Raw genomic sequence first — 16481 nt, forward strand, 5'->3', positions numbered from 1 at the left:
AATACAGTATTCCCCAGGCCTTTCCAGTCTTCAAACATACACTAACCACTTGAACCCTAGCATCCCATCCCTATTGTGAAAAATGCAGGGCAAAGATTTTTCCTTCGCTTCTATGGATTGCACTTACAAAGTTTTACACAGATTGGTGCAGTTATAGGTAAAAAACACGAATCGGCCTGTTATAGCGCCACCATGACGCTGATTTGAAAGAATTCAAGTGCCATTTCTTTCTCGGCCTAGTGGGAATGTGCGCGCAAAATTTCATGGAAATCACACTCTGTGTTCATGATTTGAGGCATTTTGTTCAAAACGGATCAATCCTGCAAACTTTGGAAGCCAATCTTCAAAATCTGAATGACCTGTTTCATTTAATGACTATAGAGAGTGATTTGCTGTGATGTTTGGACAAAATATGTAGGAGTACTGTCAAAAAATGTCTTTTGCAAAAAAAATGGGGCACAGGTTCTCCTCTGGCATCCAGGGAGTGTGTGGGCACAGTTTCACTGCAATCCAGCCAACGGTGCCGGAGATTAGCTGTTCACAGACGGACGGACGGACGGACAAACGGACAGGGTGCAAAACAGTCTCGGCCATGCCCTCGGCCTGGCGGAGACAATAACTTACTAGACTTCTAATAAAAACTGCAGTTTTAAATAGCATATTCAACTCCTTTGAACAGTGATTCAGAGACATAGCGAATTTTATTCTTATTAATCTATACATTTTTATGTAATATAATCCTGACCCGAGCGCCGATCATTGCGGCTGCAGAGTTTCTAATGATCTAATATAGACCAGCTTGCGCTTCACAAAAGCTGGTAAAAACTATATTCCAGAGCCAATCTAAAGTCTTTAGGGTGGTCCTTTTGTTACCGGCTCTTCCCACCGGTGTTCTATAGCAACTACCTTGCATTGAAGTCCCCAGACGTATTGGTGGGTGGAGATCTCCGATCGTTTGGCATAACTATGTCATAAGTACAGTCACCTCAGAAATGGCCGTAGAATTTCAGAGGAGATCCTCAACTCCGTAGTTCCACCCATTGGCAGAATAATGAACGAGCTGGATACTCTTCCCTGTAAGGTCTGTGCCCTTGTTCTGTGGGAAATCAGCCTTTAATGTTGAGGCCTAAGAGAAAGTAAGTGCTTTGGCCTCTTCCCCCTCATCGTGGCCATGCGCTGGGCTCTTCATTAAGGAAATGACAGCTCTCATAGCTGTGGCACCAGCAGAGGCGGCCATAATGCAACTAATAGTATTACAGGCGGCCACTCGAAAGCCAGTCTCTGGTGGTTTCCTCCAAAACACTATTGACCTATCACCAGAAGCCTCCCCAAGCCCAGCCTATAAACAGAGTATTACTTATCTGCAGGTCCAGAGGGAGCCGTCTTAACTAAGAGCACCTGGGGTTATTGGCAGCAGATTATGGCCTAGTGTTATTGTTGAGAGCTTTAGAGGGAGTAATGAAATGCATAGCCAAATCGTCGGTGATTTGCGATCCTTTGCCAGGTGCTGCACCGTTAATGTTTAACAATTGGAGCTGTACAATATCTCTGTCTGTTGTATTCAGTAGAACAGGGGGTCTTCAACGATGTTCAGGCCAAGGACCGATTGGCTGAGAGAGAGATGAAGCAGGGACCCCCACTACACACTGTATTGTGTTGCAGATTAAACCTTTTCATAGATTTCAAATATTTCTTTGACAGCACTATCATCAATGTTGTGTAAATGTATGTTTTTTGTTTATTTTTGTACACATTAGGTTCTTTATTAGTTCATGTTAATTTGTATTTTATGGCATTATTTAACCACTTAAAGTCTCAATATGTAGTCAAATTGACCGTTGGCTCTGTACTTTGCTATTTTTTCCCTCTACCCCAAATGCCAAAAATAGCAGATCTACAGATCCAGCTTGTAGCTATTTTTGGCTAATGTTCCCTTCACTCCCCTCAGAATCCTATCACACAAATATTTGGTGGCCCCTCTGTAGTAACAACAGCATTAGTGCATTCTGTCATGCATTTATTTGATGCTACTTCTGTTATAGGAGAAGCAGATGAGAACGTGTCCCCCGCCCTCTCTGCAATTTGCAGGCTACAGGCCTATACCGCTAATCCCAATGGCAGTAGTGAAATCAATGGTTAAACAATCTGGGACAATCGGTTGTGTATTGATGGCATTAACGCTTGTGACTTGTCATTTCCATGGCCCATCCATCATCCCTTAACACCTCGCAGATTCCTGTCCGGCAAAAGAACTCGGGAGTCAACAGCATTCACCTTCGATAATGAAAGTCACATAACTTCTGTGGGTGATGTTTTTGTGCATGCAATGCATTATGCCACTTAATTGTTTTCAGAATAAAATGGCGAATCTCAAAAGATACAATTCAATACATGTTCTGATCCTAGATAGCTTTTTCTTTTTTTTTATATGTGTGGCATTTAAATGGAAAATATATTAGATATTTTGGGGGCATTTTTAGCCTTCATTGACAGTGGAGAGAGAGTAGGGGGATGACATCCAGCAAATGGTTCGTCCGGCCTAGGAGTAGAACCAAGGACTCGCTAATCACAGCATTGTGGCCATGTGGTATGTCTCCTAACCATTCAGCTATCAGGTCAGACACCAATGATTGAAATAGCAAAACAGATGCACTCAGTCAGGCATTTTCAAAAGGGCCATTATGAAAAAAGAGGTGTTAGCTTTTGATTCTGAAAAGCCTGAATCGTTACCAGGCCTCTCTTCCACACTCGACAACTTACATAATGCATTTCACTAAAATATCTAAGTGTTAAAGCTTCTTTTATGGATGTAAATTGATTCACAAATGCACTGAGGCGAAAGCAAACAAAAAAAACCTTCAATAACAGCTATTTGTCAATGTATGAAGCTGCCGCATTAGAGAAGGTGGCATGCTGATCGCTTTATGAAATCCAGGCTAATTGTCTTGTGGTGTGTCCTTGGGGCAGCGTGCATTAAGACAGGCTGAATGATGTCAAATAACTACAGCTCTTTGCACCCCCCCCCCCACACACACACACACACACACCACCTCATATAAAAGCCCTCTGCGTTGTATGACATTGAAAGTAGCTCTCCAGTGGCCACTTTGGTAATCAATGCAAGAGAATTCATGTAGTGGCTGGATATTGGCATTATTGCCACACTGTTACACCCATCAAATCACACATTGACGGGGCTCTGTAATAATAACAACAAAACTGTTTTATTGTTTTTGATGACACTTGAAAAAAGATGAGTATAACTGAAATAATTTTAGCAAGAGTGCCATATTGTCTGTACAAGCATGGAATCTGAATTACTTTAATGACAAATGAACTTGATCCAGTTCTATGTTCTGTTCTATGCTTATAAAACATTCAATTTCAGTGTACCTTATCATGGGAAAGATGTGACACGTTCATTCAACCACATGAACTCTATAGTCACTATTCTGGGGCGACAAACATTCTGCAAAAAATAGCAGATCTACAAGCTCACAACGTACCACAATGCAACACGCTGTGAGCTTGTAAATTAGCAATGTTGGTGTAGAGGGAAAAAAGCAGGGCACCTAGTATAGACCCCTGGGGGACAATGAAGTATAATAGGGTTTAAGAGGTTGAAATAGAAAATGTAGAGAGAGTAGGGGGATGACATTCAGCGAATTGGTCTGGCCAGACGAGAATCAAACAGGGGACTACAGTAGCTGATCAGATCATTGCGCCCATGTGGTATATGCACCCTAACCATTCAACTATCGGCTTTTCCCAGCAAGTGGAATTGTAAACGCAGTAGATACATGTAATAGATAGTGTGAATGTTACACAGATAAATATGATATTATGTTAAATGCCTCACCTGTTCATCAGTACACAGATAACAACACCCATCATGGATTAAAGCTAAATAACATCTCACAACTTAAAATGTTTGTATGACCAAGCCCTAATTGGTTTGGTCACTGATTTGTGAAACAGCCCTCCACTCTAGCGCTGATTTTTCCTAAACATGTAACAAAATATGTAACATTATTGTGTTTTAGTAATATTGTTCCTGCTCTTCTACATACTGCCAACCAGGTGAAGAAATCACAGTAAAGTATGAAATATCCAAGACTATTAAGATTTTATGGAAAATGCTTCTGAACATAATTGCTAGTCTGACCACTACAAATGCTTAAGATAATAAGCGAAAACAGCCTCCTGTATCTACAAGCTACGCATTGAGACCTTGTAGATAGGCTGTTTTCGCTGCTCAACATGCTTCCATAGAAGACATGCTGGCTTCTATGGAATCCAAATGACTGAAAGCAGTCGTGGTGACTGAGAACTTTAATCCATGCACCCATTCATTGTGTAAGCTGTGTATTATCATAGAAGCAAAGGATTTCCTATTTCTTTTCTTTTTTTTTTTACTTAAGTTTTGATCAGCATATCTTTGTTTCATTTTTTCCCGCCTCTATATCCAGTGTTAATCTCCTGTCTGGAAATCCACTTAAGAAACATTCACATTGGATAAGCAGATTAGAAAAAAGGCACGAAGAATGGGGTAATAAAAAAGAATTGAAGATTGACTCCCAGGATATTCCTCCTGTCAGCTATTTAATTTAGTTAAAGAAATTACACAAATCCTAAGGGGAAAGATGTGCATGTGTATTTATTTATTATCGATCGGGTCCCTCAGCGATAAATGTGTTAACGTTACAGATATTTGCAAAGGGGATCAAGCTCTCTAAGTTATTGTGAGGTGATGCGATGAAAGGCGCACAGTGTAGTCGTTATTTAATAAGCTAGTCCTCGCGCTGTTTATCAAATGAAATACATTATTCACAGCCATCCCCATCTATTCATTTATGAGAACTATGATCATTACTTATTGATGGTATTATATGGCATTTTGTAATACTCCGACCCCCTTCATTAATAATGGGAGCATATTAATGCAGCTAATTGACAGTCAGGCAATTGTTATTGTGGTTTTGATATTCACTAAACCATCTGCTTTCATGAAAGCTTAAATGCCTGTACTGACATTGGCCAGCAGATTATTATTATTATCTGGTGTCAGTTGAATTTCCATTAAAGACATTGAGATGCCCAGGTTTGCTGGGACATTTTTAATTTCATCTTGTAAACAGGGCGTTTCAGGGACGAAGGGACAAGATTAATAAAGGTTAATTTGATACCATCTAAAGTGAGATTTGATGCCGTTGCTGTGCTAAAAATTATTATTTTAAGCGTAATACTGACAAATTACCTGCAGTATAGAATAAATCTTATATTATGGCCTCATAAAAGCTGCTTTCTAATGCAGTTTATTTTTGATTGATTGATTGAATACTTTATTAAGCAGAAATGTAAACGGCACGTGGTACAGTAAGACATCAAAGCTAAAAGGAAAGTCCTGGGGACTTGTTTCCATTGTGGTCCTATGTATTCAATTCATCAACATAGCATACAACATTAACACAATAATACATGCCATCAACAAATACAAACACAAAAGAGATGGGGAAATTACATTTACCTCCCCAATAGATGTTTTTTTTCTTTTTCGGGCCAATTTTGAAAGAAACCAGTGTTACACATCCTTTAATGGATGGTGTCAGGTCTTCCCACATTTTAAATGAACTCTTTTAACTTAAGTCAAAGACACAGAACATTGTATATCTGTATGGCATTGTGTTGTGTCTGATATACAGTACAGTCAATCTTAGTGCACATTCAGACTGATCACTGTTCTCGGTACTGATGCCACTAGTACTGGGTGGGGTCGGTCACATGTGATCCATAATGGGTAAAATAATTGGTTAAAAGAGACCAGGCTGTCAAAACACCTACTGCTTGTAAGGTTGATAGGCCGGAGGACATGGACCTATATATCGGGATGCATTGGACAGCGAGTTGGGGGGGGTAGGAGGAACCAGCTACAAAAAGCAGGGCTCCCCCCTTGGGCTTTCAAATCAACCATCAAATGCTCAAGGTTCATTTGGTAGGTCATGGCGTTCACCAATTACTTGGATTTTATGTAAGGACGATGTGATTTTAGTTGGCGGATTGGTGTTTTAAACGTTGTGCAGAATATAAATACACTTTGACAGGCAATGAGATTTTTGGTGGCGAGATGATGATTGCGTATAGGCATAGCCTTCGTAGGACTATAGAGTTGAACAAAAGCATTCATGAGGAAGGAAAAGGGTTTCTTGAAGTCTTTGTGTGAAGATGTTGAATCATGGAAATGCATCTTTCTAGTGGAAAAAAGTATTCACTTTTTATAGTCATGGTCAACATCGTATTATTTCAGTTAGTAGTCTGGCCTTGAGTGTTCTCCTCTCCCACTTGGTTAATCTGAATGTGTTTAGAAAATAAACTTCAAATAACGGAGAGTTGTATGAGAGATACATTCATAACAGACATATTTGTGAGGCACATGGCAGCAATACATTAATTTCATTCTTTCTTTCTTTAAAGGCAGCGCAAAAGAAAATGTCAAATGCTGGATATTCAAATAAACTATGATAACATTCTCATAAGCAATAGTTCTGTTTTATCAATGCTGGACCCCAACAATAATCATAATCCCAAGAGCTTGTTACTAAATAATAACTTCACTGGATCGATTGGAACACAGGTTCTTTTTTTTTTCATTTTCTGGATGAACACGATTTCAGCCCGACAGCAACGATATGCTCGTGGCTTTCGGGCTCATCACTTTGACCTGTGGTTTGCAAAGTGGGGTCCGGGGACCCCCAGGGGGGTTCTAGGGGGTCCCCAGCTAAATTAGTTTCTATAGCATCAAAATCATTTTAACCACTTTATCCATTTATACGTTGGTTATTCAAAAATAGCAGATCTACAAGCTCACAGCGCGACACTTTGTGCAGCACTGCAAGCTTGTAGCCTACATCTGTTATTACGGGGCCAGAGCTCAGCTCTGGACCTGTTTTGTTATTGGCAGTATTCTGTCACTTCTGCCACTTTTCGCAGTTCTGGCTGAACCGCACTGTCGCTTTTTACGAAACTCGGCCATATGGTAGATGGTCATGAAAAACGATCAAAAAATAATTCTCACAATCTTTCGTCCAAAGGTGGCGCTATAGCACTCAATTGAAAATGCCAACTTTGACCAGGTACAACTCATGCCCTGTTTGACCTACAGCCATGAAACTTGGATACACATATGCGTCTCCTCATGCTGAACAACTTTCACCCTCTGACTTTTGACCTCTGACCTTTAGATCTCCCACCATTTTGAATTATATGAAAAACAGTCATTGGCTCCTAACTTCTGTATTTTTTCACTTATGGAAAATCCGCTCCCTATTTTATGTCGGCATAGGTCCAAAGTTCATGTGTAAAAGGTTTCGTGCAAATTGCTCAAAAATCCCAGGATTCCATAGATTTTAACTATTGCAGTTTTATGAAAATAATTCATCTATGCCTAAAACATACATGCAGACTCACATTTCTTTGAAACTTTGCAGAAATGTACAGGGTCATTCCAAATATCACTGAAACCAATCTTACTCCAATTGGCCAAAAGGGGGCGCTATAGCAATTTTTTGAAAAGGCAGACTTTAAACAGGCATAAGTCATGCCTCGTTTGGCCGAAAGTCGTGAAACTTGCTTACACATGTGCCTTGACTCATGAGGAACACACGTATCGATTTGACCATTAAGCTCCGCCCTTAGAGTTTCCGCAATTTTGAGCAGTTTGAAAAATACTTGTTTTTGCCAGTTCTGGCTTAACCGTGCATACGCTTTTTACGAAACTCGGCCATATGGTAGATGCTCATGAAAAACTACCAAGAAATAATTCTCACACTCATTCGTCAAAGGGTGGCGCTATAGCACTCAATTGAAAGTGCCAACTTTGAACAGGTACAACTCATGCCCTGTTTGACCTACAACCATGAAACTTCGATACACACATGCGTCTCTTCATGCCCGACAACTTTCGTGGTCTGACTTTTGACCTCTGACCTTTAGATCGCCCACCATTTTGAATTATATGAAAAACAGCCATTGGCTCATAACTTCTGCATTTTTTCACTTATGGAAAATCCGCCGCTTTTGTTTTGTCGGCAAAGGTCCTAAGTTCATGTGTAAAATGTTTTGTGCAGATTACTCAAAAATCCCAGGAGGAAATAGATTTTAACTATTGCAGTTTTATGAAAATTATTCATCTGCCCCTAACACATACATGCAAGACTCACATTTCTTTGAAACTTTGCAGTAATGTAGAGAGTCATTCCAAATATCACTGAAACCAATCTCACTCCAATTGGCCAAAGGGGGGCGCTATAGCAATTTTTTGAAAATGCAAACTTTAAACAGGCAAAAGTCATGCCCCGTTTGGCCGAAACTCGTGAAACTTGCTTACACTTGTGCCTTGACTCATGAGGAACACATCTATCGCTTTGACCAGTAAGCTCCGCCCTTAGATTGTCCGCAATTTTGAGCAGTTTGAAAAACACTTAAACCCAGGATTTTTCAGCTATTTGCGTGAAACTGTATCATCTGTGTGATCTCCTTTTTCACAGTTACTTGTCTGTTGGGCCAATGGCGTCTCCCTTAAATGAATGCCTCACAATCTCAAGGTTGCCAGTTCAAGCTTCACTTGATGCAGACTTAATTTAAGTTGAATTGCAAACAACATGACTGTATCAATGAATACATGTGCAAATGGTAAAGATAACCTGAAATGCTTATTTGAGAGTACGTTTTTTCAACGTATGACATACTTCATAGCTGATCTACAATCTCACAACTTTTCATGGTTTGTGAGCTTGTAGATCGGCTACTTTCAGTAGTTTTGGTTCTGAGGAGATGTACAATTTCTTCATTGGTAAATGGTTTGTGAACGAGTGATCTTAGTGTTAGTGAAACAGGGGCTTGGTTCATGAAAGAAGGCAAGAGTTTATGATCTTCAACAGACAATATCAGCCTGGACAAAGCTATAGCACTATAGGTAGTGTTGCAGCCTATTAGTCTGAAGGTTGAGAGTTCGAATCCTGTTAATGGCAGTAGATTGAGATGTCCAATCAAACCATTATGTTTCCATCTCTCTCTCTCATCAATCTATTGTTTCCATGTCACTCTCTCTCTCTTCAATCTATTCCGTTTCCATGTCTCTCTCTCTCTCTCTCTATTCACTGGCCCCGTATTATCGCTGCTTGCAGCTATATTTTTTTTATTTTTTTTGACATATCGAACATGTTTGGAAATGTTTTAATAATTTAGATTTTTTTGCATAAATCTTCTCTTCTGACTGGGGTGGTCCGCGGCCAAAAACATATCAATTTGGGGGTCCTTCACATGAAAAAGTTTGAGAACCAGTGACTTTGACAGAATACCATGCAGAGAGAGAGCCAGGTCACTGTTCCGTAATAACAGAGAGTTTTGCTAACATCTTCCTCTACCAGTACACCTCCTCCAGAGAGTCCAGCTTCAACCCAACAACATGTTCTGTCTCTCCCTCACCAACTTGTTCTGCCAGCATATACAGTAGTGTTCCATGGGGAACACAGCATAGCACAAAACAGGACACTTTCAGTCTGCAACCCCTCAAAATAATCATATTTGAACTGGGGACTCCCCCCCCCCACCCTGACAAGCACTTGAAATTGTAGGAGTTAAGGCATTACATTTAGCTTGACTCGGTTCCACAGATAAATATTGTGAAAATAGCAGATCTACAAGCTCACAACGCTTTGCAACGACAGCATGTAGATTGTCTATTTTCACATTGTTTGCCTCTTTCTTATATAATTTGACAATTTGGCCAATGTTTGACCAGTTTTTATATCATAGTTTGTTGATTACTTTTGATGCAGTAATGGTCTTTTTTCTTTTCTTCCTTTCTTTTTTCATTTTTATTAAAAAGGTCTTAAAAGTCCATTGTCACTTCACTGTCCACTGTGGACCCCCCCAAAATCATGTGGGGAGCCCCCACAGGTTGAACCACTGGACACAGTATTCAACATGAATTGCTGCTGCCCAGCTAGACCCTATAGGGTCAGAGTAGTCAATTGAACTCCTATTGTCATTGTTGGATAGCTCATTGTATAAAATAGCTGCCGAAAAACTCCCTGAAACTGAACCATGCATATTTTCCTCCGAGCTTGATCAGTTCAGAGACCGATGTTAGTTTGAAGACCTTATCAATCCCGTGTAGGGAAATCGAGTTTCAGCTTCACCCGGCTGATGGTTGCTCAGATTGTTACGTTTAGGCAAAACCGGTGACCTTCTGATTACCAGTCTCTTGACCCACTAAGCCAGTGGTTCTCAAGCTGTGGGTCGGGAGGGATTAGCTTAATGTGCAACATTGTTTTCTCACTCAACAGTAAACAAACCAACATATAGCATAAGTGTATACACAGAGTATCGGCACATTTCTAAAGTGACAATTTAAGGACTTTTAAGAACATTTTAATACCTCTTAAAAGAAACAAAAAATATATATTTTTTTCAAATATCTAAGAAAGAGGCAAAAAACATATTTTGGGGGTAACAGCCTGAAAAGGTTGAGAACCACTGCACTACGTTACGGCCGCCCAAATGTTCATCAACCTACTCTTTCCTGTAACTAGAGTGTAGGCAACTAAGTATAATCTTGTGACACATCTGAATCACATTTCGTAGCATTTTCTGGAGCTTCTCTATTTGAGATGAGTGTGAAACAGTGCATTTAGCTTCAATATTCTGAATGTTTTCTTGAGCCTTGAATCTTTAGTACAAACCTTTCCTGAAATCCCCTTAGTCCTGGGAAATCAGAGTATGATTTCCCAGGACTAAGAGAGCGTTTTGGAAATTATACTTTGCCACGTCCACCAAGTTGGCCTCGTTATAGTCAACAAATCCGATGCATGCATGGGGAACAGCTCAAAAGTGGGTTTCACGATGACATTGCCAGTGACTTGTATTGTTTTCCTGTTCATGTGCATGAATTCAGATTGAACTGTAAAAGATAACAGATAGAAAGAGACTGATTTTTGCTTTCATAAGAAATCTCACTGGGCACAAAGTGGGCATAGACACGATTAAATGAAAAAAACATGCACACGTTTTCTTTTGCTCTTTACCCATTTTCTCCCCAATTTAGTTAATTGATTCCTCCCCACACACGTTTCTGTGTTATCACTGCTGTCCTACTGACTCACCTATACCAGTGAGGAGCCCCCACCAGGAGGACGTAGACTATAGAGCTTTCGTCCTACTCCTCCCGCCCAGCACTCCCTGCTGATAGGTGCCGCCCCAGCCTGTAGGATTACTTGCAGTACCAATTTATCACCCTCCCCGCCCCGGCTTCCCTCCCCTGAACACAGGGCCAATATAGTGTTTGTGTATTCACCTGTTTCCTAGGCTTTTCACTTCCTGTGTGTGTTCCACTTCCTGTCGATTTGATCCAATGAAATCCAATGAAACTGGTCAGATGACTAATGATATCCAATGAAATCCAACAGGAAGTAGAAAACACACAGCCAGGAAACAGGTGAATAGACGCTCGACAAAGCCGGATGCACCACGGTGGATTTGAACCCACAACCTCCGTGGTGGTGGACAGCTACTGTACTTTACCACTGCGCCACCCGAGCGCCCGAAACACGTACAAACCAGTGTTGATTTCGTCGACTAAAACTACAAGGAAAAATGTTCATCGACTACCGTTTTTCACTGACCAAAACGAAATGAAAACGAAATAAAAACTAAGCTATGATGACTAAGACTAAATATATTGACAATTTCGTCAACAAATAAAAACTAGACTAAAATGTTAGTGAGGGATCTAGTGGAGAAGAGATCCAGTAGAACTAGATCTCAACTGGTTGCAATCGGGTGTTGCGCTCTGAAAATAGCAGATCTACAAGCTCACAACGCGTCGCGCTGCGACGCGTTGTGAGCTTGTAGATCGGCTATTTTCAGCATGCAACCAAGTGTAAAATCAGCCATTACGACGCCATCAAGACGACGCCATCAAGGCAACGCCAACAACATTATAGTAGACTAAATCAACTGTAGATTTAGCCGACTGTAATCTTATGATATTTAGTCGACAAAACTAGACAATAACTAAAACATTTCAGATGACTAAAAAATGACTAAAACTAAATGGAATTTTATTCCAAAGACTATGACTAAAACTGAATCAAAATTTGCTGTCAAAATCAACACTAGCACAAACTCATGTAAACTCGATACGTTTTCATGCCGTCGTTATGTTGGAGGCAAGCCGTCTAGAAATGGGTCTGTCTGTTTGTACAGGGTGCCAAATTGCTTGTGCGTGCAGCCAGTAAGCCAAAGAAGTACCTACACTTTTATTTCATAATGGAAAGTCAATAGCGCTCAGATGATTGTCATTATACATTTTTCACTGTTAATCATACCATTCGGTCAAAAGGTCAAAAGGTCCAAGCAACTTTTTAACCGATTAAGACCGGGAACGCGTTTGTGTCATTTTAGATTTCTTTGGCTATTGAAAAATCTACAAGCAGATCTACAAGATCTTAGCGCGGCACCGAGTGCCGCGCTAAGAGCTTGTAGATCTGCTATTTTTGACAAATGGCAAATCTTTGAATATATACATTTTTTCAAGCGAACATCTTTAACTCAAATCTTTGCTTCTGGTGGAGGGGGTCCCTGGAACAAAATATCTTCAGATGGGGGGGGTCCGCGAATAAATAAATATAATTTTGGGTGGTCCTTTACATGAAAAGGTTTGAGAGCCACTGATATAGAAACATACGTTTTTCATAAAACTGACATTATTTGTAGAATCGGAACCTCAGGCCTTAATGGGTTAAACTCCTTTTTAAAGCAGTCTAAAGTCCAGGGGTCATTGGAACGATGCTTGCGAGATAAGTCATTGTTATCATACTCTACTGTATCAAACAGTCGGGTGTCCTTTATTTCCCCCGCAGCCATTCTATTCAGCGAAAGCCTTATTATCATGTCCCTGTCTGCTCCCGTTCCTCTCTGCCCTCATAACAAACAGGTCTAATTGTGTCTCATAGCTGCGGGCAAAGAAGATAGAGAGGAGGGGGGGGGGGGGGGGGAGGGGAGGTTCGATGAGTGATACTCAGCGATGTAAATGGCTGAATAATATGGGCCCTGCGTTTTGTGGCTGAGCTTCCATCTCTCAGCGGTAATCTGGGCCATCGGGGACCCGCCAGTATGCATCACCCTGCTAACCCCTCCACCGCCCCCCCACCCCCACCCCACCCCCACCCCTCCACACCAATGAGTCTCTCCGCTGGGTGGTAATTTATTCAGCAGCGCGGTGGTTATTGATAAAGCACTTAAATACAAATTCCCCCCTCTCTCTCTCTCTCTCTCTCTCTCTCCCACACTGGGTTGTAAACATACACTGTGTGTGTGTGTGTGTGTGTGTGTGTGTGTGTGTGTGTGTGTGTGTGTGTGTGTGTGTGTGTGTGTGTGTGTGTGTGTGTGTGTGTGTGTGTGTGTGTGTGTGTGTGTGTGTGTGTGTGTGTGTGTGTGTGTGTGTGTGTGTGTGTGCGTGTGTGTGTGTGTGTGTGTGAATCATTGGATTATTGGTTAAAACAAAAAGTATTTTGTTAAAAAGTTAAAGCTCTATATTCTGAGTGTTTGTTCAGTAACAGGGGGTCTCCCCATCTCTCCAGCTTCTCTCTCCTGGTTGGATGAATAAATAAATACGTAGCATATCACTTACAGTACAGCACTTTTAATAAGTCACAGATATTTTAATTTGCTTTTCTCCACTGGCTATTTTCGGCCTGCCAATCTGTACTTTAAAATGCATTAAAAAAGCAACAATAGCGTAACTTTAAAAGGTTTTGTTTGTTGAATTACCAGACCACTGGTGTATGGTCCTTTTAAAATGTCCAAGGAATGATTTAGTGAATCTCTCTCTCTCTCTCTCTCTCTCTCTCTCTCTCTCTCTCTCTCTCTCTCTCTCTCTCTCTCTCTCTCTCTCTCTCTCTCTTCTCCCTCAGGAACCCGTGATGGTTCTGTGCAGTCTGACGTTAGCAGCAGTCCTTCAGAGCAGAGCCAGCTGGGACAGTCTCACCCAGCGTACGCCATGGGACCACAGGTAAGAGAGCTCTATCTCGCTCTCTGTAACTACAGAGCCAAAGAACACGAAAACACTCTGAGACACTCTGGCGAAAAGGTTCTCAAATGATGTCCCCCATGTCCTGCCAAAAGTATTCACAATCATATCCTCTTTGTTTGCAGAAGTTGTCGTACATGGATTTGGATTTGGTTTTGAGTATCTTTATAGTGTAGGAATTTGATTACAGAACACAGTAGTGTATAGTCTATAGTCAATTAGTAGCATTTATGAATGAATGAAAAGCTTTGTTTCTAACATGTTTCGAACAAAGTCAACAACATAAAAAAAAAGCAATATAATTCTAAATAAAACAAATCTAAACCCCAGGCAATGATGACTGTTAGACAAGTATATGTATTGCCATCTGCACCCTGAATGTCTTTGTAGAGCACAACTATATGAAGCCAAATCTGAAGTTTGCATAACTTGCTATTTTCAACAATTATGAAATAGCGAAGAAAGAGAGAAAGGAGCACAGCAAGGTGCTCTTTGGTACAAATGGGTGCCAAAATTAAATGGCAAAAAAGGGAAGAGACCACCAAGGCACTCTTGTGGAAAAAATGTCTTTAAAAAGCCTTTGAAAGTATGGCTAATGCATGGCAAGAAGAATGTTATTCTTGCCATGCATTAGCCATACTATTAAAGGCATTTAAATGTTTCCTCAAGTGTGCCTTGGTCTCTTCCCTTTTTTGCCGTTTAATTATGAAATGGCATTGTAATGCAATTAATACTTTAATCAACACCCCTAGCTGAATCCCTTGCTGTCTAAACCAAAGAGCTTGTTTCCAGCTAATAGCACGTGAAGTCATTTTCTGTCCTTCATGTTGTCACCATAGATCAACCTGTGGAGTGATTGAGTAGTGGCGGTAATGAGCTGACAATACGTACGGCGCTCGACACAAGCAGGGGCATAAAGAGCCTCAGCCTCCAGCCTCTGCTAATAGCTCATTCAGGCGATGTCCTATCTGATTGGATTTATTGGCCTCGTGGCTCCCGGAGGTTTAATGAACATCTATCTCATTAGTGCTGCCCGGTGTCACTGCATAACCGACGACACGCGCACGTGCGCTCTCTCACACACACACACACACACACACACACACACACACACACACACACACACACACACACACACACACACACACACACACACACACACACACACACACACACACACACCCACATGCACGCATGAACACATGATGGGTATGTGGTTGCCCCAGACACACTGCAAATGTATACACTACACCACACGCACATTCATCACAAGCCGCGTTGGGTTCTTTAAGCACGCAAACACCCTCTCGTAATAAGTTCATTCTCCCAGCACAGTGTTGTTACTCCATGAAGGGCCACGCAGTCAGTCCTCATCAGGATTAACAAAAGAGGAAATGTAAGGAGAGAGAGAGAGAGAGAGAGAGAGAGAGAGAGAGAGAGAGAGAGAGAGAGAGAGAGAGAGAGAGAGAGAGAGAGAGAGAGATCAACTGTTGTGAACCAACGTCATAGAGTGTGAACTCTATGATGAATGACTCATTCCACTTCTCCTCCGACTGAAAATAAGGAATGAGCCTAATTAAAAGCGCTCTACTACTCATTATAAATACCCTTTGCTGGTTTTAACGCCGCTGCTTTAGTAATAGATAAGGAACACATACACAGTAGTACACACAGAAATAGCAGGGAGTGGTTGTAGTGCGAGCCTCTGCGGGAGCCTCTCTCAACAGTCACAGCCTAATATATTAATGCTGTCAGCACAGTCCTCTGTGAAGCGAACGCTTTTTCAGAAACAAAGGCGCTCCGCACGCCATACCCAATTCTCTTGTTGCAGGATCAATATGTTTTGATAGATTCTCGCTCCGGAGCCGGATATTGTTCGAACAACCATTATCCGATGGTAGTTTACCCAACATGAATCCACCTTCTCTCCGTTTCCCACTCACAGTTAGGATGACAAAAGTCGGCTATCTGGGTGATTACGGGCAATTTCTCAGTGCCAGAGCTGCCAGGCAGATGGAAGGGCCTGTTCTCCCCTGTTGGGCAGAGAGGCTGCTGGGTTAGCGCATCCTGGACTATAAGCCCGGGCCCCCACCCTCGTTTCGGAGAGCCCACCACACGGCCAGCGTACGTGTCTGTGGCCCCTAGGAGACCACTTCTCAACGCTCAGCTGTCAGGCCTGACAAGCATTGTGCAGCGTTTCCAACGGTGCCGATGGAGAGAAGGAAGGAGGGGGAAAGCAAGAGATAAAGATGGAAAGAGAGAGAAAGGGGAGAGCCAGTGAGAGATAGAGGTTCAGAAGAAATACATATGATAAGAAATTAGAATTCACTTCTATTTTAGTAAAGTCATAATTAATATGGCTCTAAATATTCTTGGCATAAACTGGAGTTAA

General features: G+C 41.4%; 1 protein-coding gene across 1 annotated transcript in view; it reads left to right on the top strand.

Annotated features, from left to right (window-relative positions):
- The window catches only part of pou6f2 (POU class 6 homeobox 2), a gene marked incomplete at both ends in the record, with an annotated part of 125549 nt that overhangs the window by 16593 nt on the left and 92475 nt on the right, over positions 1-16481 (top strand). Inside the window, one exon of the mRNA XM_084048752.1 lies at positions 13974-14071. Coding sequence (XP_083904878.1) covers positions 13974-14071 — 98 coding nt within the window. The remainder of the gene's footprint in view (positions 1-13973; positions 14072-16481) is intronic.

This window comes from Gymnoscopelus microlampas (assembly GCF_963454915.1).
Source record: "Gymnoscopelus microlampas genome assembly, chromosome: 22".
NCBI classification, from domain to species: Eukaryota; Metazoa; Chordata; class Actinopteri; order Myctophiformes; family Myctophidae; genus Gymnoscopelus; species Gymnoscopelus microlampas.